The sequence below is a fragment of the Scomber japonicus genome, chromosome 12 (assembly GCF_027409825.1).
Source record: "Scomber japonicus isolate fScoJap1 chromosome 12, fScoJap1.pri, whole genome shotgun sequence".
Taxonomy (NCBI): domain Eukaryota; kingdom Metazoa; phylum Chordata; class Actinopteri; order Scombriformes; family Scombridae; genus Scomber; species Scomber japonicus.
Genome location: NC_070589.1, coordinates 27,487,280 through 27,513,451, shown reverse-complemented (window position 1 = coordinate 27,513,451; position 26,172 = coordinate 27,487,280). Strand labels below are relative to the sequence as shown.

The window sequence follows — 26,172 nt, the reverse complement described above, 5'->3', positions numbered from 1 at the left end:
CATATTTATTATTAGACTGGTGTCACATACTCCTCTTCTCTCTTCAGATGCACTGTTGAGGTTTCTCAGTCCCACCCCTGCAAATCTTGGGCCACCTACAGCATCAAGCGCTCCTCCTGTTGCCTCCACCTCAGCAGCACCACCCAGAAGTGATGCAGCAGCATGTCACTTGTTTACACTTTTTATTTTGTGGGTATTTAAATCTTATACTTTATGTAAGCTATTTATATTATATTTCATATATTCATATCATATTTTTTTGTATTTCTTTCTAATTTGTTCTAAGTATTTTGATTGGGCAATTTCTTTCTTTAAATAAAAGAATGTCCAAGATAAAGCTATTCAGTTTCTTGTGAGTATGTACACCAGCAGTGGAATTTACTTCGATGCAAGGGGGGCGCCACCTAAAATCTTGCCTAGGGCGCCACATTGGTTAGGGCCGGGTCTGATTAGGACCTTCAGATGTTTCTACATTCACCATGAGTGAATTGGGGAAGAGGCCGTGAAGCGTTTCCGCCGGGAGTAATAACTGGTTCTCTCATTACAGTAAAAGTCCAGACAGGAGAGGGGGAAAAAAACCAACATGAATTCTTAGTAAAGAGGTTCAGAAATTCACATGCATGGTTGAAGCTCTGATAGAGGCTCTTACAAGGTTCAAGCCACACATTTAATACAGTGAGTAGATGGTGGTTCACATGGCTCAGTGAAGGAGTGATTAGTATGAAGAAAATGTGTGACTGTGGGTGGAGGAGAGGTGGTGTGTGTCTTTTTTTCTTTGTGTTGTGCAGTGGTACGCCAACATTAATTATTGTATATCACTTTAACTGCACCGCGAAGGGCTTTTAGATGTCATCTGTGTTTCTGGAGTGTTTTAAAGAAAGCAGGCTTTTATTCCCAGTCAGGAGCCAAGACTGGAACTGGGACTGTAATATATTACTGCTGCAGCCTTAGCAATGAACCCAGAGTCATTACTTACATCAGTGGACTGTTTAGATACTGTAGCAGTGAGCATACTACATACTATGTTTGTTCTTTATCTCTTTTACCTCTTCACTCTCTCCTAATCTTATTCTAAGCCTTGCTGTTATCATTATGGTAATACTGGTGTCCTCTTTAAGGAGACTTGGTGATGAGATCCCTGCGACATGAGGTCACAGTGACACGCCCTCCGCAACTAATTAATATTCATGTTTTTTTTCTTTTTGTTTTTTTAATCTCTTTTGTAATCATTTTTTCTTGTGCCACCTCTCCTCTGTGTATCTCTCTGTCTCAGGGCAATGTGACCTTTTCTTGTGCTGAGCCAGTTTCCGTTGCCGTGACGTTCCCAGGCCCCCTGAGCTTTCTCCAGTTGCCGGGGGCGACAGCGTCCGTCTCTGGGGTCGTGACCGTGGGGTTTCAGTTCAGGACATGGAACAAGGCGGGGCTTCTGCTCACCTTTGACCTCGCTCAGAAAGGGGGCGTGGTCTGGCTGTACCTGAGTGAGGCCAGACTCCGCCTACAGATCCATAAAGCTGGCAGGGCGCTGCTGGAGCTCAGCACAGGTCAGTCTAAACCAAAAATTACATTACAATGCATTTTATTTCACCTTTTTTTTGAATACTGTGGGTCACATTAGGAAAAATCTGGCTAAAAGAAATGTTTTTACGGTGCTTTTACAGCTCTCAAATGCAAAAGAAATGGATCAAATTTGATCCTGAACAGTATGTAAGGGTTAAATCTTCAGACTGAGTTAGTCCCCACTGTTCCCTGTTATTCTCATCCCAAATATATGAATTAATTAAGCCATAAATCAGGTCAATTAAAAGTATGAAATGGCAGATTTGTTTTTTACAAACAGCAAGTACAAAACTTTTGTAACAATTAACCTTTATCTAAGCCTTGGCTCCCTTAGTTACTGTTGCGCCATTTGTCCAAAAAAAGTGCCTAGCAACAAATTTATCAACTTTTTTGGCAGATCTTAAATAACATCTTTGAAAGGAACTTGCCAATATTTCTCAGTGAATGTCTATTACTGTGGCTGTGGCTCTCTGGACTGACTGTGTTCAGTGAATGGGATATAGAGCAGCAGCACTTTCTTTTGACCAGTTATCAGCAAGATAGAGACGTGAATGAACTGAGAATGTGTGTGTACTTAACGACCAATCACTGATCCACGTTGTATGACTAAAGGTGACTCCAACTCCTGTGTTTTTATTCTACTGTATAATATTTAACAAAGCAAAGAGTAAGAATGATTCCAGTGTGGGTTTTTTTTTGTTCAATTTGATTTAATTTTCTTTACATCCATCTTTAAAAATCTTGCATAGACTATATATTTTGTGTGGTAACATTATGATGTCACAGACAGGCAAATTATAAAAAGTAAGGCAAGTGGCGGTGTTTGGCTCAGTGGTTGGAACGCCCGCCCCATGTGCTAAGGCTGCAGTCCTCATCGCAGGCGACCCCGGTTTGAATCCTGCACCGAGCGGTCCTATCCTGCGTGTCACTCCCTCTCTCTGCCTCCGGTTTCCTGTCTCTCTCTACTTGTCTGTCCATTAAAAGATGAAAAGCCCCAAAAAAAATACTTAAAAAAAAAAAAAGTAAGGCAAAGTAGTTAATGTTAGTTCCATGAGTTGGTTAAAAATACTGACTCCAGCTGATTACTGACTTATAAAACCTATAATCCTGTAAAAGGGACATTAATATGCATTACTGTCTACATACATAATGCTAAAAAAAACTGAGGCTAAATCCAATTAAGAGCAGGACAGAGCTGCTGCTAAACAGTGTTGGTCATGTGGTCGTGTTTTTTTTTTTTAAATTAATCTAACCTCACAAACGAATGTAAGCATTAGTTAATGATGCCCTCTTTGGCTTGGGGCATAATGTTCAGTAAGCTTGTTAGCTGGACATACTAATGACTGCAGCTTATTTTGGACCAGATAAACACTTTTTAATGCTTTTTTTTTTAATGAATTTTCCTACAGACCCTTGACAGGCCTGCTGTGCCTAGTTACAGTTGCCAAGCTATGATTGGATAATTGCTGGTCAGGGGAAGAGAATAATCCAATGATCATTTCCACTAATTTCTCTAGCAAATTGTGGCTGGGATTTGAACCAACAAGGACATTAACGTACCTCTCCTCTCTAGTAAATTCTTCCACTTAATCCAGAAGTCTAACTTTTCTTATTATCTACTTCATTATGTTTATTGCCAGAGAGCACTCATCCATATCTCATGCATATTGTGCTGGCTGACGATTGTACACAGACACTACTGTAGGACAAGAAGGGTGTATTCTCAAGCAGAGCATTGTCTCTAAGAAAAATAGAGGAGATAATGGGATATCGATCTATTCACTTAACTCCTAACAACTTACAGAGCCCTGCTGGTTCCTTGGAGCAGTTCAATCACACACAGGATGCAGGAAGTAATGTAGATGACTGTGTGGCCTGTGCTTGTTTGTTTTCTCAAGGCAAATGCATGACGTTCTACACCACCCTTACACATGAATCATTTCCCCAAATTTAAGCACTGTTTAAATGTGACAAAGCTTCACTAGTTTTTGTTTTTGCTTTCTTTTAAATGGCAATTTGGTGCATGTGTCACATACTACGATGCTACAATTTATCTAAATTTGGTCATTAAAACATGGCGGCTCATGCATGTCTTTCACCTTGGAAGAAAAAAACAAACAAAGGGCAAGCCTGTGTACTTCAGTAGTGTGTATTAATGGGTTTTTGGTTCCCAGGTTCTGGTCTGAATGACGGTCAGTGGCATTCTGTAGAGCTGAACTCCAGACAAGGTCGTCTGACCATCAGTGTGGATAAAGAAGAAGGAGGCACCGCTCATGCCAGCCCATCATTCCCTGTTGCCATTGAACGTCACCTCTTCTTTGGTGGTAAGAGTGGAACAGATCATCTCATACCAGTTAAACACTGTTAACCCTCCTGTTGTCCTCGAGTCAAGGAGGGAAGGAAGGAAGGAAGGAAGGAAGGAAGGAAGGAAGGAAGGGAGGAAAGAAGGAACATTCAAAACAGACGGGTCAATTTGACCCAGGAGGACAACATGAAGGTTTTATTTTAGTTTATATTATTTCAGGATTTCTGGTTAACTGCTTCCCAATCTCTCCTGCTCAGGTTGTCCTGCTGAAGACGACAGGCAAGAATGCAGAAACCCCTTTAACATCTTTCAAGGGTGCATGCGTCTCCTGACTCTGGACAACCGAAACGTAGACCTGATCATGGTGCAGCAAAAGCAGCTGGGAAACTATAGCAACCTGCAGATCGACATGTGTGGAATCATCGACAGGTCAGTTTTCAGAAATCTGATACCTGATATTCTGCACAGGTCATACAGCTTTATCACACCAAACTTAAGACTGATATTTTGGACTTAATTCAATTGCTTTGATCAGTATATTCTCTCACAGAGGTTGGGTATGTATAGAGCTTTGGCTGTCTTGCCAGTGCCGACCTTTAAGGGACTAGAGACTTCTAGAGCTGAACATATAGGAAGCTATTATATTAGCTGTGTTGCACCATCTAATTTAATAGAGCCCTGCTCGGCCAGAGTACAGTGTAACAAAGAGTCACAATGCTTCCTGCTGAACATATTTCACTGTGCTACCTCTTGGTTGGACTGCCTGCAGATAATGTGATTGTTTTAAATAGTAGCCTCATTTCTTATAATCCAAAATCACCTACCAGGAGTGGGATTTGAACCCACGAGGACTTGTGTCCATTGCATCTTGAGTGCAACGCCTTAACCACTCGGCCATCCTGGTGAGACAAACCAATTTCTTTACAGGTCAAAAATCAACCTTGTGAAAGATTAAGATCGGTAATAAAATATTTGGATCAACAAGTGAGTATTTCGTTGGATTTCAGGTCTAGTGCCTCAATTACATAGAGATCAAGTGAGTATGGGTTTGGGACATCGTGTGTGTATTTTGTTAAACTGTTGCACTATATTGCAATAAGAAATAATGTGAAATCCACAAAAACCGCCTACGGTACCCGGAGTGGGATTTGTGTCTTTTGCATCTTAAGTGCAATGCCATAACCACTCAGCCATTCTGAGAAAGATAAATATGTTTTTCCAAAGGCTGAAAATAACCCTGTGGAAATGTAGAGCTCAGCTGTTGTAGGTAGTTACTGATATCTCTTTTAGGAGGAATATGAATACAAGGAGCCACTTACAAGCTGAATTTTAAATAAATGGATGTGTGTTTAATTGTACAGATATCCTTGTGTGGAGATCAATGAACACACTGAACTACCAGGAGTGGGGTTCGAACCCACGAGGGCTATTGCCCATTGGATCTTAAGTCCAACGACTTAACCACTCGGCCATCCTGGTGATGATTACTGGATGTTTTTAACAGGAAAAACTCCAACAATGTTAAGATATCCTCCTAATCAAGAGCATTTAAATACAGTTGTTCACGACTGTAATCCTGTTAATCAAGCAGGTTAAATGAAACACTGAGCTTGATGAGTTACAGATAAACTTTTTATAGGATGATGAGCTCATCAAGTTTGCCTTCGATGTCTCCTTATGGAAATATAAAAGGATGTTTTAAATAGGTTTCATTTGTCTTATAAAAAATACTAATAAGAAAACATGACTACTTTCATCAATACTTCACACTGAATACGAGTAGAGTGTTTGTATAGTAAACAATATTTTTTATTATGAACATTTTAACCCTCCTGTCGTCCTCCCGGGTCAAATTGACCTCATCTGTTTTGACTGTTCCTTCCTTCCTTCTTTCTTTCCTTCCTCCATCCCCCTTTCTTCCTTCCTTCTGTTCTTCCTCCCTTCTTCTCTCTTTCTTTCCTCCTGTCCTTCCTTCCTCCCTCCCTCCTTCCTTCTTTCCTCTGTCCTTCTTTCCTTCCTTTCTCCCTTACTCTTTTCCTTTCTCCCTCCCTTCCTACCTTCCTCCTCCCTTCCTTCTTTGACTCGAGGACAACAGGAGGGTTAAACATATCTTTATTTTGTTTTATAGAAAATCACCCATAACCAGGAGCTGGATTTGAACTCACAAGCATTTGCATCATTACAGGAAAACTGCAGTGCAACGACTTTAACCACTCAGCCATCCTGCCGATATGAGTCATCTAATCAACAGGCCAAAAACAGATCATATAAAAAATAGTAAAGTTATCTCAGAGACATCCTGTCATTAGTATTACTGCATTTTACATGGATCCACTTGCTGCTCTAGCTACACCTCCTGTGAGTCTACAATATTTTGTCTCCTCTTTCATTTTGGGCTGTTTTCCCTTTATGTAGATAGTAGCTGGGAGAGAGGCCAACAGGAAACAGAGAGGGGAATCACCTGCAGCATAGATCTCTTGCCAGATTCGAACAAGGGACGCTGCGATTATACGGCATACACACTAACCACCCAACCACCACAAGTTTTAATTTTCTAAACTACATTTTAGTCTTTTTTCCATCAACAATATTGCATTTTGCCACTGTTAATGTTAATGTTACTGAGAGTAGCTGAGAAACATATTTAATCATAGTTTTCATTAATATTAGCCAGTTGGGAATAAGTCATAATAACGTGTCCTTGCCTTACATATAAATACTGTTAGAGAAAGGTTTCATGAAGATTTTTTTAAGGTGAATAGAAATTCTTGTGGGTTCAAGTGTCACTCTTCATGTAGCTTTATTTTATAATAATTATTGTTTCTTTGTATAGAGTCAACCATTTTTTAAAGATATTTGTCTCTCATATATTCAAATATCTCAGTCAGACATAATTATTTCTCCTGGTTTATAAAGAGAATTTAGTGAACAGTGTTTTTCAAGTGTTAAACACAAAAAGATTTGAAGATTTTGACAGAGAGCAATTGCTGCATTGTTATTCTGTCAAGCAGCGGTGTGATTTGTTGATTCTTCAGCAGAAATATTTCTTCTGTCCTTCATTGTTTTGTTATACCACTTCTTTTTTTCTTTTTCTTTTTTGTTGAGAGGCAACTTTTGTATTATTTTGAAACATGACTTTTTCTTTCCTTTCCTTTGTTGGCAGACCAATTTATTTGTGTTGAAGTGGCGCTGTATTTTAATGAGAGACACACAAATAAGAGACACACAAATAATCATAAGCAATGCACACACACACACACTCACAGCATCTCCCTTGTGAAATATACAATTATTGTTCAGTGGAAACCAGAGGTGTAATATAGGAACTATGACTATTCTGTTTGTTGTATTTGCATTAAACTTCTCTCACTGGAATTTGGTCGTCATGGTGACCAATACATCATGTAATCACAACATCCCCAACCATGCCACATAATAGGGCTGATTGAGTCTAATCCAAGACTAAACTTGGATCAATCAATGGATATTTTCACATAATCTAATCTAGGAGTAGTCTTAATCTCTGTTTGAGAAACTGGACCACATATTTCTGTGTACTTTTAGTCATGTTGTGTTTGTGATGGTTTAGGTGAGACCAGGCGGGGAGTTTTGGTCCTCTGAAATGAGGCCAGCATGGAAGTAACTTAGAACTGCATTCTATCAAAAGGCCACCAGGGGGCGACCGTCTCTATACAAGTCAATGGAGAATTCACCAACTTCTCACTTGATTTCTAACCTCAGTAAATGTTTTCAAAATGTGTTTATGGTCTCAATCGCTAGTTTAAAGCCTTCTTCAATGCAGTATGATGTTCATTTGGGAAATTTTGGCCTCCCTGATTTTATATTTGACGATAAAGCAGGGTATGCATTAGGGCGTGGCTACGTCCTGATTGACAGGTTGATTGCCCAATGTCCTCGAGATCCAGCCCTTGCAACCAATCGCAACCTCCCCGCTCCGCCCATGGCCCCGCCTCATGCCCATATATGTAGAATCCGTGTTTTTATTTTTCCCAGTATGCACCTGAAATTTTCAAGATGGTGCTGCCTAGATTCGAAACTATTGAGTATTTAGTGTGTTTTCCCCTTTATGCTGTGAATATATATCGTTACTTTTTTGCGTGTTTTCTTTCTTCTTTTTTTTTGTTGTATTGTATTTTTGTATAATGTTGCAGGTCTTTATAACTGTATTGTTTTTGTTTTGTGGACTCCAGGAAAAGTAGCTGTTGCCCACCGCAATTGCTAATGAGGATCCTAATAGACTGAATTAAACTAAACTGAACTAAATTAAACTAAACTAAACTGACTTTAGAGCTGAAAACAGCTGAGAATGAACCAAAAGTAGTTGCAGGCTGTAAAACCAAAAACATTGTGCTGGATGATATTTCTCTGGTGGTTTGTCGTTACAAATTACCCATACAAATGATACTTTTGATCCATAATTAACATGAAAACACAGTATTAAAACTTATTAACAACCCTTCATTAGGTACTACATACAACTGTAACAGCTGTAACTGAATTTAAATGACCCAAGAAATAAAAAAGACTTTAGAGCTCCTGATAAATATTTCTAAAGTAATTTATGGGTGACAAGATGATTATTGTATGTCAACGATGACAATTCAGGATCAGAACTGTAATTTCAACCTCAGTAGATGAGCGAGAGGAAAGAGAGCAGAACCAATCATGCCAAATTGCGGCACAATTAATGTGACAATTACAGCAATTATAATCCTTTCTCGTGGGCATAAGTAGCACACACAGTAACACACACATATACAAACACACATATACAGTGAATTGAGTGTTAGCACCAAACATGAACACTAATTTTGAAATATCCACATACCCTGCCAGATTAAGGGAATTTGCTCCAGTGGTTTTAATTAAATGTCTCACTGTGTCTGCATTAATCATATTATTATTCAGCAGAATGCAGTGCCTGCACAGATATAACCACTCACTGGAACAAACCTACTAAAAATTCTGGTTCCCGGTGACGACGGTAAAAAAAAAAAAAAAAAAGGGTCCCATATGCTCTCACACTGTAATCCTGCTGATTGAATTTTGGGCCTATGGGATATGTTGTACTGTAAAAGTCAGGTGGAAAATGGACTTACTGGCACAGCTTTAGCATGGTGGTCATACTTCAGAGGAGGTTATTAGATCTACAGTTGTGTGTGTGTGTGTGTGTGTGTGCCTGTGTGTGCGTGTGTGTTTTATCGTCGCTGCTTGTAACAAAGTGTATTATTAGCCCATGCAAAAACTCCATTAACAGCACAAACTGGAAGTCAAACCCAGAAGGAGCTTCTTCATTACAGGAACAGTTCAATATTACAACAGCAAATTATACAACATCTGCCTGTTTATTTTACATCATCTCATTAACACCAACACATTTAAGAGCATGTGTGTGCTTATGTTTCATTGCTGTTACCATTATACTCTTGTATAATACGATACTGATCTAACACATCACTGTAGTTCTTCTTCTTCTACTTGTACTTCCTTTTTCATTTTGTAGATTTTCACACAAGATTTATCATTAAATCTGTTAATAGAAAAACACAGTGATTCAGCTTGTGCTTCTTTTAATAGAAGCAATTTATTTTGCTTCATTCATCCATTGTGTTCCCATGTTCCCATTTCTTGTTGGGTGGGCTTGATTATCTGATTTAGTTTTGTCCTAACCAATTCTTATAAAGTGATTGTTCTGTCTCTGCATTGTCCCATCAACACTGTGCTGGGAGTGGGAAACATGTAACTACACGTTTTTCACACTGATCAATAGAATATGTCGATTCATAAGTTGTTATTTCTGTAAACCCGCTTTCAACAAGATGTGATGCTGGGTTTTTTCCTGAATGGATGCAGGTATGTGTAGCTATAGGAAGATGATGTCCCTAAATTTTAACCTAATTTCAAATCCCAGATTGATCCATTTTTCCTTCCTTCCTTCCTTCCTTCCTTCCTTCCTCCTCCCTTCCTTCCCTCCTCCCTTCCTTCCCTCCCTCCTTCCTTCCTTCCTTACCACCCACCCTCCCTCCCTCCTACCTTCCTTCCTTTCCTCCTTCCTTCTTTCCTCCCTCCCTTCTACCTTCCTTCCTTTCCTCCTTCCTTTCGTTCCTTCCTCCTTTCCTTCCTTCTTTCTCCCTTCCTTCCTCCTCCCTCCTTTCTTTCCTTCTTCCTCCTTTCCTCCCTCCTTTCCTTCCTTCTTCTTCTTCCTAACTTCCTTCCTTGACTCGAGGACAATAGGAAGGTTAATTGAATTGTTGACCAAATGTTTATTGAATAAGAGGAATACTACCAAGTTATTCTTAGATTAAACACAATCCAGAAATCCACAGGTTTTCATTTTAAAGTTCACTCAGATGAATGAGAGAGTTTGACTGTAAATCTTATCAGCAGTCAATAGACGGACGACACCAGCAATCATATTTCAACACAACAGACACCAGCACACTCCACCCGAACTCTGCTGCAGAGCCATAAAACGTGGCAGTGGTCGGATACTAAGAATTTAAAGTGAATGCTAACTACTAGCTCACTTTGGATCAGAGCAGTAAAAAGAAAAATTATGGTAAAAATAAAAAAATAAAAAACTCTGACTGTAGCTGTAGCTGGCTGACAGGCTGCTGAGTCAGCACTTTTATCTCAATAAAGGGCAGGTGGCAGATTCTGTACAGTCATCTGTTTTCTCTTCAGTATCCCTGCCTGGGCACACAAACACACAAACACACAAACTCACATACTGTACATTTTATATTTAGCATTCAAAACATGCAAGTCTTAATCTCATGATATAATCATAATCAACTGTGCACCACAAAAAAACACACTTTACAGTACACACACTCAAATGCAGAATTGGAAAAAGATTAGATGGATTTGGGATAAAGTGTTTTTTATTATATTATTGTGTGTGTGTGTGTGTGTGTGTGTGTGTGTGTGTGTGTGTGTGTGTGTGTGTGTGTGTGTGTGTGTGTGTGTGTGTGTGTGTGTGTGTGTGTGTGTGTGTGTGTGTGTGTGTAACCACTTGGAGGAAGCAGCCAGAACAGATGGAGAGCAACCTGTGTGGATGAGATCAGTCAAATAAGTCAGATACAGCAGACTAGAAGGGCATAGACAGGTCCAGACAGGAACAATTAACAATTAAAACAACAATTAAAAATTAAAATACCACTACCAATAAGCTGATACCAATGGAGTTCTTCATTCGATACCTTTTTTATTATTTCATTTGGTATACAGTACCTAACATCTAAATGAAAGCATTCAGCTAATGATTTTAAAGTGTCCAAATTATTGAAATATATCTTAAATAACAGTTCAAAACTGCTAAATGAAGTATTATCACTACTGACTGTGTGGGTTGTAGCTGCAGCAGTAGTAGAGTAGGCCAGTCACATTGTATTAACCCTCCTGTTGTCCTCAAGTCAAGAAAGGAAGACAGGAAGGAAGAAAGGAAAGGAAAGGAAAGGAAAGGAAAGGAAAGGAAAGGAAATGAAAGGAAAGGAAAGAAGGAAGGGAGGAAGGAAATGAAGGAAGGAAGTAACACTGTAGATTGGAGGCTGAACTGTGTTAGTTTAATCAGGAAGGAAGGAAGGAAGGCGGGTAGGAATGAAGGCAGGAAAGGAGGGAGGAAGGAAGGGAGGAAAGGAAAGGAAAGAAGGAAGGCAGGAAAGGAAAGGAAAGGAAATGAAAGAAGGAAGGTAGGAAGGAAATGAAGGAAGGAAGTAACACTGTAGATTGGAGGCTGAACTGTGTTAATTTAATCAGGAAGGAAGGAAGGAAGGAAGGAAGGCAGGCAGGCAGGCAGGCAGGCAGGCAGGAAAGGAGGGAGGGAGGAAGGAAGGGAGGAAAGGAAAGGAAAGAAGGAAGGGAGGAAGGAAATGAAGGAAGTAACACTGTAGATTGGAGGCTGAACTGTGTCAGTTTAATCAGATATTAACAAAACCTGGAAAAAAAACATCCCTATAATGACGTTAAATTACAATTTATCATTATCTCAAAATAATCCTTGGGTGAATCAGTAAAGGTCCATCATTCAAGTTTTCAATTCAGTTGTTTATTTAAATGTGATCATGCTGATATTGTACAATAATTAATTTTTGATTATTTGGAACAAAATAGTTGATCTCAAACATCTACTGTACCAACAGGTTTTATTTGTAGCACTTAACCAGATCTCAGGTCCTCTTCAGTGAATGAAATGGGCTTTTGTCTTCTCAATTTTGACATCTTTTTCTAAGTAGTGCTTTTTCTTCAAGTTTTTTTAAGCAGTAAAACCTTCAGAATTGTTTCCAAATGTTCAAGCTGTCAGAACAAGAACACTGATTTTTCCAAATCTTTTGTCTCTGAATGTATAAAAGAATATGTACTGTCACAACACATTTATCTCTTCTGTCTTACCTGACAGCAAGAATAAAACCTTCCCTCTCAGTATGATAGAGTTATATAACAGAGTTTAACAGATAAACAGCATTGTGCAATTGAAACATGGTTATAAAAATTGATAATGTACAATCAAAAATCAAACCTTAAGGTATTTTGTTGGAACCAACCATGTCAGGTCTACAAGATGTGTAGACAGATGTTTGTGTTGTCAGCTGGACAGATGTTTTGATAAATCAAAGCACAAAAAAATGTTATAAGAGGGGTGAAGAATAATGAATAGGAGCACTTATTTACATCCAAGCTAAAATACAGATAACTGGTCAATATTTTCTTCAACAGCTCTGCTCACTTAGAATAAATTTAACATGTAATTTAATGTGAATTTCTTTCTCTTTTTATATTATGTCGGATTTCTTAATTTTGTGTGTATTTTTGACTATTATGCAACATGAAGGCAAAATCCTTTTATATGCAAACTTGGGAATAAACAGCCATCCTTATATAGATATGCTGATTTTCCACATTTAGAGTTTCACAGGGGAGCTCTGGACAAACAAGATTTTTGATGTTAATTGATTTGAACTGATTTTAAGTATTATAATTCTCAAGAAAGCCAACATAATTTTTCACATTTTCTGTCAAGGGGAAAGCTTTCATTTAAATATTATACGGCCACTGATGAAAAAAGATGCAATCAAAGTAAGCTCTGAAGAAATGAAAGGATTTTGAATCTCCTGGAGGAAAGGGTGAGCAGTGGTTCAGCTCAACTGTCTATCCTCTCATTATTTGAAGCAAAGATGTTTTAGCAACCACCCACAACATGTTCCCTAAATGGAAAATATGACCCCTACCAAATATTACAATGAATTACTTTCTCTTTGCACTTGTTATATTATTCCTGACCCACCACACATTTGGCCATGAAATGAACTTCATGCTTTAGTAAACATCATTTAAAATACTTTCTGCCCATTTAATGAAAAAGCTTTATGTAATAGACTCATTTTGAAATTTATTTCAAGCAAACATTTTTTTTTTCTTTTAGAGGATTGAAAGCTTTTTTTCTTTTGCCAGCCATCAGTATCTCTTATCATCTATAAACCCTAAAAGGTCAAAGATTTGATGCTGATGGCCAGTTTTTCCTGGCAAAGTGTTCACAAACAGACTGACGCTGCTCATTCATGACAAGATAAATGACTCAGCTAAACCATAGAAGATGCTTCAACTGCTTTTTCAAACAATAAAAAGGTCCTCCTGATGATAACAGATGAAAGGTGTTTTTTTTGGCAGTGAGTACTCCTTTTTGAAAGTTTTTTTTTTGGCAGTAAAACCTGGAGAATTGCCTCCAAATATCCAAGCTGCCCAAAAAACAAGCCAATGGATTTCTCAAATCTGCTGCTTCTTTATTTATAAAAGAATACTGCAGCAATACATTTTTCACTTCTTCTACTTGACAGCAAATATTAAACCTTCAAGTTCCCCCTACACACACGTCTATCAGAGTGCTGTTTGAACTTATTCTCTCTCTCTCTCTCTCTCTCTCTCTCTCTCTCTCTCTCTCTCTGTCTCTCTCTCTCTCTCTCTCTCTCTCTCACACTTTCTCTCTCTGTCTGTCTGTCTGTCTGTCTCTCTCTCTCTCTCTCTCTCAGGTGTTCTCCCAATCGTTGTGAACATGGCGGCCGCTGCAGTCAGTCCTGGACCATCTTCCACTGTAACTGCTCTGGCAGCGGCTACAGCGGAGCGACCTGCCACAGCTGTAAGTCACCTATCAACCACCACATCGTCCCTGGACAGCAGGTCTGAGTTAAGACACTAGAGACCTGTTGACCCCTTTTGGCCCAACTCCTAGAAATGACTCGAGTCTGCATGCAAGCAGCTATTTTCAAAAATCCCAACTTTAGCCCAGAATCCACTGTAGGCCGACTTCTCCTAGAGGAAAGTCTGCATCCTTATCAGAGCATAAATGTCAAATGTTAACAGCGTACATTAACATAAAACTCTATTCCATTGCGTCCCAGTAGACTACTGGTTAAGATGCAAGGCCCCCAAACTGCAGTGTCTGTGATTTGAGTCTGACAGCAGATATTTGTTGCGTGTCTCTCACTTCCCTAGTTTCCGGACATCTCTCAACCGTCACAATCTAATAAAGGCATAAAATACTCATAAAATATATGTATATATTTATAATGAATGATCTATTCCATGTGAGTCGGATGGCTTAAATTATGTAGATGCTAACTTGTTTTGAAAGGAAAAGAGCAGAGGACTTTGACATCCTAAGTCTTGAGTGTAGCTAGGTTTAACACTTACATACTGTTCAAGGTCCAAATTGACCCATTGTTAAAATTTGAAAGCTGTAAAAACACCCGACACATTTCTCCTAGGTGGGCATTTCCTGATGTGAGTTCAAATATATAAAAATGGAAAAAACATTTGTACAGAGGATACACATTTTTGTACATGCATATAACCAAATTGGACCTTTCAAACATGTTTCTTGTATTCTTCATATTCTATAAAATGTTCTCCTGGGCCACAATATAGTGACTCTGAATGTCTTTTTTGGCTCTCTGACAGCTTGGTTAGGGATTAATAAATTATTATTAATGAGTGATGTGGAATTGATGAATGTGAATTGGTGTAGAGTCTAATTATGAGTCAAAATATGAACAGTATGTGAGGGTTAAGCAAAGATCGTGGTGCCTCGTGTCTGAAGTCAGTTGACTATTTTATTATTTAAACAAGACCAAAATTAATTAAAAATTGTATTATTTCCTAATAATAGTGACATTAACATTAATTCATGCATCGTTACAATATGTTTTCCCCCAAAATGTGTTTTCTGTTGTGAATTAGAAGCATATGTAAGAGCTATGCAGCGGATAAAATGGTCATTAGAATCAACTGTGAGAGAAACCGAGCAATAAAGGTTTATAATGAATGAATACATTTCTTTTTACATACAGTCATTTATTCATGCAGCAATTCCAGTGTAGAGGCAAACTGAAATATGACTTACTGTATATGTAGTGGAACATCGAGCACATGATGAAACAACAAAGGGATTAAAATGAATGTTTTGTGTAGGTGATACATGTATATATATATGTCAGTGTTCTCCATTGTTATTACTTTATTATACTGTATATAAAGATACACCGAGAGATTTTTCAATATGGCATCTCCAATTGGAAACAGGGCTTAATTTACAGTTTGAAATAAAATACCCAGAAAAACCCATAATGTTGCTGGGATTACCAATCACGGATGCACTTCCCATTGATATTGTGCAGTGCAGTCAGCAACTTCTTCCCCTGTGGTGTATAGTAGGTGATACAATACAATACAATACAAAGAATAAATAGGTTTGTATCTTGTTGTGGCTGCACTATGGGAACAGTTTTGTGAGTTTTATGTGATGCCTGCATGGTCTCATTCTCCCCACTGCAGAATATTTATAAAACCTATTTTGTAGGTGAGTGATATGATTGAGGTTAATGACCATACTGAAAGAATAAATGAGCCTGCAGCTGTGGAGGGCGAGTTTACAGGTGATCCTCATAATGAAATGACCACATAGATCGATTGTACCTGTACTCCCGAATGACCCACAGGAGCATTTTCTAATATGCCACCAAACGACCCGTAGGACCGTATGTAGGCTGTAATTGTGAAAAACATAATGATGTTTTATGATGTGACAACACTGTGATGAAGGTCAGGTTAGGTTTGGGCATAAAAACAACTCAGTGAGGGTTCAGGGAAAGATCAGGGTTTGGGTTTTACCCTCACATAGTGTTCATATTCTGACTCATAATTAGTCTCTACACCAGGGATGTCAAACATGCAGCCCGTGGGCCAGATGCAGCCCGCTGAGGGGTGTACTCCGGCCCACTTTCCTTATTCCTCCCTTCATTACATCTTCCCTTCCTTCCTTTCTGTCTTCTTTTTCTTCCTTCCTTCATTCCTTCCATCTGTCCTTTCTTCCTTCTTTCTTTTCTGTCTTCTTTTTCTTCCTTCCTTCCTGTCTTATTTTCCTTCCTTCCTTCCTTCCTTCCTTCCTTCCTTCCTTCCTTCCTTCCTTCCTTCCTTCCTTCCTTCCTTCCTTCCTTCCTTCCTTCCTTCCTTTATTCCTTCCGTCTTTTATTCCTGTCTACTCTTCCTTCTCCTCCTTCTTTTCCTTCCTTCCTTCCTTCCTTCCTTCCTTCCTGCCTTCCTTCCTTCGTTCCTTCCATCTCTTTAATGACCTGGCCCACACGAGATTAAATTGGGCAGTATGTGGCCCTTGAATGAAAATGAGTTTGACACCTCTGCTCTACACCAATTCACATTCATAAATTCCCCATCAGTCATTAGTAAATGTTAAAAGACTGTGTTGAGACTGTAAAAAAAAAAACCTTTACCTTTATCTCTATGTTATGGTTCAGGAGAACATTTTATAGAATATGAAGAATCCAACATGCTTTAATAATGATGCTTTAAATTTTGTAATAAACACAGGTCAAATTCGGACATCAGCTCCACAAAAATGAACCCAAATTAAGCATTTTATTTCCATTTTTGTGTATTCAGGGTCACATTAGTCAAAGTCCACATTGCAGGAATGTGTATTGGGTGTTTTTACAGCTCTCAAATGTAAAAATTTGCCCCTAAAAACTATGCAAGGGTTAAATGATAGATGACTACTTCTTTCTCTAAAGTTATGCAACCTCAATCGTCATGGCAACAGTAAAAACAGTCTCAAATTGCGGTTAAAAACTCAGAGCGAACACTGAAGTGGCCATCTATCCAACCAGCCCATCATCTTCCTATAATTGTGTCCCCTTACATTGACATCATCATCATAATTACTATGGTTGATAGATGATGCCTGTCACTCACATGCAATTGTAGGTAATTTTTTCGAGCTGAATTTTCAACCTATACTGACATTTTTCTTTGTAAGGACAGACTGGATTTGCTAGTTCTTCCTCAAGTAAAATCCTTGAGACCAAAAGAGGAGAGTTTCCCACACAGTTCACCTCTGGTCTTATTTTTATTGCTGATGTTTCTGTGAAAACCTTTTTCTTTTCTAACCACACTGAGGGGATATGATGAACAAAAGAGAGAGATAAACAGGTGAGAAGAAGAGTGTGGGAACCTTTAGATATGGATTTGACTTGAAGTGCTTGATTTTTAGACTCTGCGCTGATGTGTGTGAGATGAGAGAGAGAGAGGTGAGGAAGACTTATGGAGAGAGAGAGAGAGAGAGAGAGAGAGAGAGAGAGAGGAAGAGAAAGACAAAGGTCTTTCTTTTATTTACTGAGTCTTTGTTGTCCCATCTGTCATCACTGTCCTCTCCAGTTGGACTCATCTTTACTTTATGTGACGCTGCTACACAAATAAAAACCTCAGATGATTTTTCTTCACTCTGGTTTCTGAGACTGTGATTCAGCAGTGGTGATACATACGTACGAAGCAGCAGCACCCATAATCCTCCACAGTCGGGGGTGATGTTGGTGTGATTCATGTCAATTGAACTGTCGGAGCTGATCTCATTATTCTCCTCCCAGCTGTGTACGAACAGTCCTGCGAGGCGTACAAACACAACGGCAACGCGTCGGGACATTTCTATATCGACGTGGATGGCAGCGGACCAATCAAACCACAGCTGGTCTACTGCAACATGACAGGTGACACACACACACACACACATACACACTTTCATCACTCTTTGTTTTGTATGATTAACATTAACATAATTGTAAATAATGATTCTCATCACGCTTTGATGATGATCTACTTTATCTCTGCACCACCCTTTTCCTACAACTTGTTCTCTCTTTCCATTCCCTTATCTACCTCAATTACTCCCATTCATCCATCTACCTGCTCCATCCATTCATCTTGGTGCTTCATTTAATTTGTATCGTGGTGATAAAGAAGTTTGTTCTTTTTTATTTTCCTTATCTTTTCTTCATACAACATGTTTATATATATATATATATTTCTCCCCGTCTGTGTCAGTGCTAAACCTGATTTACATAATTGGATAAATGTGAATAATCGTTTTGATTTTCTCTGCTGTTTTTCTGTCTCTCTCCTTCTGTGTTTGCTCATTACATACGACACGAGGCCAAAAATGTGTGGATGCCCGAAAACATTATGTTGTTGAAAATCTCCATGACGGGTATTAATCTGCTGCTATAACACTCTCCTGGGAAAGCTTTACAAAGATTTTGGAACCTTTGCAGGAATTTTTGCTCAGCCACAAAAAGCAGAAGTTAGGTTGTCCACTGGATGATGAAGCCTGGCTGGCAATCTGCATTTCAATTCATCCCGAAGGTGTTGGATGTTGGATGAGGTTGATGCCAGGGTTTTGAGACAACCAGCCAATTTCTTCCTTCACACTAAAATCAGAAAAGATATTCCTTTATGGAACTGGTTTTGTGTCATGTTGAAACAGCAAGGAGCTATGAAAAAACAGAAAAGTGATGAAGTGTGTGTTTATCAAATAAAATGTTAGGAATGCACTCGAGCAGATCCCTTAATTGTGTCTAATTGGATTATTACCAAGCTGATTATTACTTATGTCTTATTTTTGTGCAGATCTTTTTCTCATTTAGTTTGATTTGTCTGTTAATTGAGTGTTTTGTCTTGATATATGTATCAAGACAAATATATATATATATATATATATCTTTCCTCCCTCCCTCCTTCTCTCTTTCTTTCTTCCCCCTACCTTCCTCCCTTCCTTTCTTTTTCTCTGTCCTTCCTCCCTTCCTCCCTTCTTCTTTTCCTTTCTCCCTCCTCCCTTCCTCCCTTCCTTCCTTCCTTCCTTCTTCCTCCCTCCTCCCTCTTCTCGTCCCTTCTTCTTCTCTTCCTCCCTTCCTTCCTTGACTCGAGGACAACAGGAGGGTTAATAAAAGGCCCACACTCAGTTTTACCATAAAGTTAGATGTACACTATTCTCCAAAATGTCAGTGTTCTTCATAAGATTTCCCATAATTGGAAATAAGGGTTGTAGTCCAAATCTTAAAAACAGCCGTATTTCAAAAGTACTAAAAGTACAAGAACAGCCTCTCAACATGATCCACTCAAAGAGAAAAGTCAAGAATGAGGAATAATTACTTCACATTGAGCCAGTTAACACCCCACTATGGTGCTCAGTTTCCTGTGTTCCTACTTTCAGCCAGCTTCCATTAAAGTTCCCACGTAGACTGAATTCACACATTAGGTACATTGGTGAGGTGTTTTTTCCCTGTAAGATACAGGTTGGAAAATTGGTGACTGGTGAGAACTTCCTGCTGGTTTTAATGCACATAATGATCTGATCTTACACTGAAAATTGGCAACAGCTCCTACAGTTCTTCACAGCTTTTTTTATTTATTTAATTCCAGTCTTTTTATAGACATATGGTGTAATTTTCATTATAATGATGGCTGAGTTTTCTTGTGCCTGTCTCTCTATCTATCTACTGACCAGAGGAGAACACATGGATGGGGATCCAGCACAACAACACAGAGCTGACCAGACTCAGACCATCTCCAGGTGTGAACCAACACTTAGTCCACTTTGACTACTCTACTGAGGAGGAGCAGCTATCGGCCGTCATCAGTCAATCAGAGCACTGCGAACAGGAGCTGTCCTACCACTGCAGGAAGTCCCGCCTCCTCAACACTCCAGGTGAGGACCTGTTTGTTTATCCAAGAAAAAAAAAAGAAATGGAGAGTGTGACTGATTTACTTCTCTGAGTTTAACAGTAAGGATTCAAATCATGGACAGTATATAAAGATGGATGTAGCAAAGTATGACATCACCCATTGGTTTGCATTAGGGCCATTTGCTGCGTATGGTCGGCATCACCTTTTACATTTTGAGCCAGGCTAACATTAGCTACTTAAGCACACTTATTAGAGGCCTGATTTTAGAGAGTGAGACCACAATTTTTCCACCGAGCTGGAGCCAGTGCTGGTTCGGAGCTAGTGCTAGAGCCAGTGCTCTGTTGGTGCTAATCCAAGCACCTCTTACAAACCCGTTGCTTTTCCACCATCAAGGAGCCACGCGATTACGTCACTGTATAACTTAGCCAGTGTGCGCCTTTGAAGCACTTCCATGATTCACCAGTGAGAGGCAGCAACATGGCGCAAGGCATCTAGCCTGCCGGAAACGAGGAAGAAGAAGAAGAAGAAGAAGAAGAAGACGACAGCTCTGGCAAAAAATGATAAAAATAGTACTTTTAATCAACAAATCTTTAACCCTCTGTAAATGCCATCCTAGTCAGCTAAATAACGTTAACCCCGCTAGCCGGCTAATAAACGTTAACCCCACTAGCCGGCTAATAAACGTTAGCTCCGCCCCCAGTCCGCTGACGTAATCGGTTCTTGCTTTAGACCAGCAAAGAGTGGGTGCTTGCTCTGGCTCCCGTTCTGAGGCTCTGGGCTGGAGCTTTGGCGGTGGAAAAGCAAAGAACCGGCAGACTTGCACTTTAAAGTAATTCTGCATTGGTTGTAGCCTCCAGCTTTGTTAGTTGCCTGTTGATTCAAACCAGAAAACATAGGAAGAATGTTTTTCTAACTTGCAGCCTTATAGAGATAGATTAGCTCTCCATTCCTCTCTGCTCCACTGGGGGAAAAAGAGATTAAATCAGACTAAATGACAAAACAAATTACACATTTGGGGGTTTTTTTTCAAGGATTTACTTCTGTTGTTAACCACTGAACTTTATTGATATGTGTTTTACATTTTGTGCTGTTACCGATTTTTTTTTTTTTTTTTTTATAAGAGTGAGTTATGAGGTGTATGTCATGTATAAGGTCCAAAACTCATTGGGGAAGCTGTCAACGTCCATGCACCTCCACACATCTTTCTCCCTCCACCACACAAATGATTGTTTTGCTCAGTGCTGCAAATTTAATCAACCTCCTAGGACATTCTTTGTATTTAAAAATGAGCCAGACAGATTGATCGTGAAGGATTTGTTTAAATGTCTCCTTCTTTGTGCAAAGAGTCCAATTTATTTGTCTCTGTTTTTCAGATGATTTTTTTATGGTGTCTCTCTCTGTCTCTACCAGCCTTAAAAGTCATTAATTGACCCCAGGGCCATTAATTAGAAGCCAAGAACTCAAGAGACAACTGTACTAAGTGACCTCCAGAGTATTAGATGATATTTAATCTCTTAATGCATTATAATCTTCTCTCCATGTTCTGTCAGGTTGCACCAAAGACAGGAAGCAAGAAAAGATTGAAACAGTGAAGGGCAGAGAATAGCTAGGGAAAAGAAAAGAAAAGAAAAGAAAAGAAAAGGAGATGTATGGATGACATAATGTACTTTCTTGGCATTTCATTATAGTCTGATAGCAGCTCATATTAGAGTGTAATTGTTGTAAAGCCTTTACTCTGTACATCATTATGGGAAGAAAAGAATAGTAAATGATGCAGTGACAACATTCATGGTTTCCAGTGAAAAGCATAAAATAAAGATAGAATTGTTGGGTGAGAAAATAGATAGAGAAAGCAAAAATGGTTTAAGGAGAGAGGAAGTGATACCAGATTCCTTTTCTATCACTGACTCACGTTAATGATGCTCACAACTCACGATCCTTATTATATGGTCTTGTTGTTTTGTCCAAAGTTTTCAGTTTGGTTGAAAGAGCCTTGAAACATCTTGTTTTTACTGCTTCAATCATACATGGCAGCCTTTTTTAACGTCAAGAAAACACACAGTACAAAATCAGTTTTAGAAATTTAATTTTTATGTCTTTGAATGTTTGTTGTTAAAGTGTGAGGTCATACTGTATGAATAACAGGTTTCACAGGTCTTTGAGGTCAGCTAGTTGCTGCATTGATAACATTGATGTTTTGTGTATAATTAATCCATGTATTGCACAAGTGATGGAAGTAAATGTATTTATTTTCTTGGTTTTATGCAGTAAAATATCCTCTCAGGCAACAGTCTACTATTCTCTCTTTTCTTATTTTGTTTCCAAAGAAAATCAATCTTATTTTCTCCTAAAAACACAAAGCTCATACTTTACTTTTTTTTAGCAGAATCTTGAAATAATAGTAAGAAGGGCTGCCCCTGATTGAACACAATGTTTTCTCATTTGTCACTTGTTGTTCTGTGTGTGTGTGTGTGTGTGTGTGTGTGTGTGTGTGTTTCAGAGGGCTCTCCGTTCAGCTGGTGGCGTGGTGGTCCCGGTCCCGGTCGTATCCAGAATTACTGGGGCGGAGCTCAGCCAAGCAGCCAGCAGTGTGCCTGCGGCCTGCAGGGCGACTGCGTGGATCCACAACATTACTGCAACTGTGACGCCGACCGCCTGGAGTGGTACTAGATACAGACACACACATTATTATACATTTTGTTCTATCTTAGGAAAAGAAAAAATGGTTGTAATGCTGAAAATCTTCTATATTCTTCAGTTGCACAATGTTTCAACTCATGAATTTGGTAGAAGAAACAAAAGACGCTTAATACTGTACTTTTTTAAAAATCTGGGTTTACACAGTCATATTATGGAGACTTGCCTCTTTTGGGGGACAAAAAGCAAGATCCAATAATATGAATCATTACATTTCAAGGTTAGGGTTAAGTTAAGAGTTTGGGTTAGACAAATCAGGGTAATGATGCTCTCAAAGATTTAAAAGTAATGGAATTTGACATAAAAGTAAAAGTTTATAAACCAGTTTGTTCAGTTTTATGAGCTTTTAGGGAGTTACTAGCAGCAATGAGAAATACATTAATATTTCAGTTTTGCTGTGATGTTATTTCTCTTATGTCATAAAAAAGACAGACCTTAACATGAAAGTTATAGTAATGTGTAAACGCAGCTGGGATGCTTTTCTAGAGAAATTATGATTGAAATTATTGTATTTGTTAGAATACATAAAATAACTTAGTGAAGAGATGAGGCCTTTCTGGCATTTGGTGCTCATTGTGAAGATATTATATTCATCAGGTGGTTAGCCCTTGATGCTAGAAAAGGAATTTTCCCTGATGGAGTTCAGACAGTGTTGATGGATATTGTATATGAGGAAAGTTTGGTGAGCTAAGAGGCTTCAGACAGCTGAAACCAGCTAAATGGTACATATATAGGAAAACAAAGATGTATATGGAAAGTAGTTCCCCTGATTAAAGTCATCTAATTTAACTTCTAATTCCAAGAAGACAAACGTAATCGATAACTTTCTGTGAGTGTGTTGTCCCTACTTGACTTTAGCAACTTTGTGGAGTTAGCAAAGCACCAGTGATAAATCGAGCAGAGGAAAAAACAAAACACTTTTAACCTTTCTTCATGTTGTAAGCAATCCTGCCATGCCTCACTTCCTTCCTTCTATCATTTCCCAGACCAAACTGTTTGTGCAACGACAACTCTATTTTTACAAACCGCAGCTGCTTCTGCTCCTCAATATTTCATCAGTGCTCACAAAGTGCTGTATACACGACTACTCTTCCAGTCCTTCCAGTACTGGATGTATTTTTATACAGAAGACAGTTCTGTATAGGCTACAGGCGGATAATCTAAACTGGATGAGGCTCAATGTGGGCGTAAATGGACAGGAAGTAGATCCAAAACCTGCCATGGTTAGAGCTCCGAGTGTCAGGACGGTGATGGTTTGGGTTTAGCATAAATAGGTCCCCAAGAGATCGCACCTACACACTGCAATGCTTGCATCAGCTAGGTTCAAAATGCAGCATTTTCAAAAAGAGTGATGTAACATTACTCATATACACAGCAATACATCTATCCAAGTAAATGATCAGTAAGTAGTTTGAGATTCAAGATTGGTGCATGTGTTTGTTTATTCTCTCCATCCTGCTTTTTTTTATTCATCCATGTAGTCCTGCTCATCTTCATCTTCATCTTCTCTGATGATATTCTTCTTCATGGCTTTCTGATGTTTTATTCCTTTTGCTTTTTCTCTCATCTTCTTCTTTCTCTTCTTTTTTCTTTCTCCTCCAGGAATGAAGACTCTGGCCTGCTGACCCATAAGGAGACCCTCCCCATCAGGTCTCTGGTGCTGGGAGACATCCAGAGGCCGGGGTCAGAGGCCGCCTACAGGGTGGGACCGCTCCGTTGTCATGGAGACAGTAAGTGGAGCCCAGTGTGTTAGTTGCCTGATTGAATTTGATTCTTAAAAATTAAAATACATTTAAAATCTGAGAAGTTGAGGATTTATTACATTTATCACAGAGCAACATTACATTATTAACTTTTTTAAAACATTACACATGATTTATTTTTGTACTCTCTCTCTGTAATCTCTTTTTTGTTTCTCAGAAAACTTTTGGAACGCTGCGTTTTTCGACAAGGAAACGTCGTACCTCCACTTTCCCACCTTCCACGGAGAGCTGAGCGCAGAGATCTCCTTCCTGTTCAAAACCACGGCCTCCTCTGGTGTTTTCCTGGAAAACCTCGGCATCAAAGACTTCATCCGGATCGAGCTGAGCTGTGAGTAACCCCTCGAGGATAAAGACTTAAATCAAATCTAACATGCTCAGGGTTGTGGAAGAACTCACTAGGTGCTCACAGTGTGCTTCTTTAAAGGATGACTGCAGTAACCAAGAGATGTTTTACTGCACTGTGAGTGTCCTGGTTGATGGTATATGTACTTAATATGTACTTACAGCCTTTTATGGTGCATGCATTCCTTCCTAATAAGACAGCACAATCTGTGATGTAGTTAGAAGATGAAATAGCAATTCAACAGCTTTCAGGTGATATTGTTCACTTTCTTGATTTGAATTTTTAACCTTTGTGACGTCCTCTCGGGTCAAATTGACCCGGTCTGTTTTGACTGTTCCTTCTTTCCTTCTTTCCTTCCTTCTGTCCTTCCTTCTGTCCTTCCTTCCTCTCGCCTTCCTTCCTAATTTCCTTCTGTCTTTCCTTCCTTCCTTTCCTCCCTCCCTTCCTTTTTTCCTCCCTTCTTTCCTATGTCCTTCTTTCTTTCCTCCCTTCCTCCTTCCCTCCATCCCTCCCTCCCTCCTACCTTCCTTACTTCCCGCGTCCTCCCTTCCCCCTTTCCTTTCCTCTCTTCTTCCCTCCCTCCTTTCCTTCCTTCCTTCCTTCCTTTCTTCCCTCCCTCGTTTCTTCCTCCTTCCTTCTTCCTCCCTTCCTTCCTTCTTCACTTACTTCCTCACTTCCTTCCTTCCCTCCTCCCTTCCTTCCTCCTTTCCTTCCTTCTTGCTCCCTTCCTTCCTTGACTCGAGGACAACAGGAGGGTTAAAGTAACTCTTTAGTCTTTGATGCCTATATTTGTGGAAGTTCGACCACTTACATTTCACTCCTCTCAGCCTTTATTTTTACAGTATATCTGATTTATTTTGCTGAGCTATAAATAAATTATGTCTCACTGGCATTATAGCCAAGGGTGGTAACATTTTCCCAACAGTTTATTCTTAAATTATTGGAGTTGAAAGATATTGGTTGTTACATGTTTTTATTGACTTGCCTGTTCCTGTTGAGTTTATGTTTTCTACTAGTGTTTTGCTGACATGTTTCCAACATATATTCAGCACCAAACTGCAATTTCCTGATCAAAGCAGCCCATCTTCTTCCCCCGCAGACCACAGTTGACCATATATCCACAAAAAATGTACTTTATCCTTGGAAGCCAGGTTGAACCCCACCCACCAGGACACCATCCTTTTGGTCCCCTTAAATATGCGTACCAGTGCAAGTGAAGCAGTGTACTCACTTGCTCTTGACTGACACCCTGGTGATCAGAGGTGGCTGTGTAATGTTAAAGAACTGTCAAAGAAAAAGCTCTGCTAAAAGACAAAGTATTTCATAAAATTTAAAGTATACAAATATACAATATTAAATCAACTGTACAATGTCTATCCATTAAAATGCAAAGAGTAAAAGTTTTACATTATTAAATCCAGATGTGCTTGTTTGTTTGGGGAGTTTGAACTACAGTTGACCTCTCT

General features: G+C 39.1%; 1 protein-coding gene and 2 non-coding genes across 3 annotated transcripts in view; 1 reads left to right on the top strand and 2 right to left on the bottom strand.

The window, feature by feature from the left end:
- The window catches only part of LOC128369407 (contactin-associated protein-like 4), a 95,675-nt gene that overhangs the window by 38,363 nt on the left and 31,140 nt on the right, over window positions 1-26,172 (top strand). Inside the window, exons 7-15 of the mRNA XM_053330445.1 lie at window positions 1,274-1,541; window positions 3,732-3,881; window positions 4,120-4,291; window positions 13,909-14,015; window positions 17,812-17,931; window positions 19,725-19,925; window positions 22,404-22,566; window positions 24,203-24,330; window positions 24,521-24,691. Of these exons, the coding sequence (XP_053186420.1) occupies window positions 1,274-1,541; window positions 3,732-3,881; window positions 4,120-4,291; window positions 13,909-14,015; window positions 17,812-17,931; window positions 19,725-19,925; window positions 22,404-22,566; window positions 24,203-24,330; window positions 24,521-24,691 (1,480 nt within the window). The remainder of the gene's footprint in view (window positions 1-1,273; window positions 1,542-3,731; window positions 3,882-4,119; window positions 4,292-13,908; window positions 14,016-17,811; window positions 17,932-19,724; window positions 19,926-22,403; window positions 22,567-24,202; window positions 24,331-24,520; window positions 24,692-26,172) is intronic.
- trnal-caa (transfer RNA leucine (anticodon CAA)) lies at window positions 4,684-4,766 on the bottom strand. The gene has a single exon. It is a non-coding gene; the product is annotated as a tRNA-Leu (tRNA).
- On the bottom strand, window positions 5,259-5,341 carry trnal-uaa (transfer RNA leucine (anticodon UAA)). Its single transcript has one exon. It is a non-coding gene; the product is annotated as a tRNA-Leu (tRNA).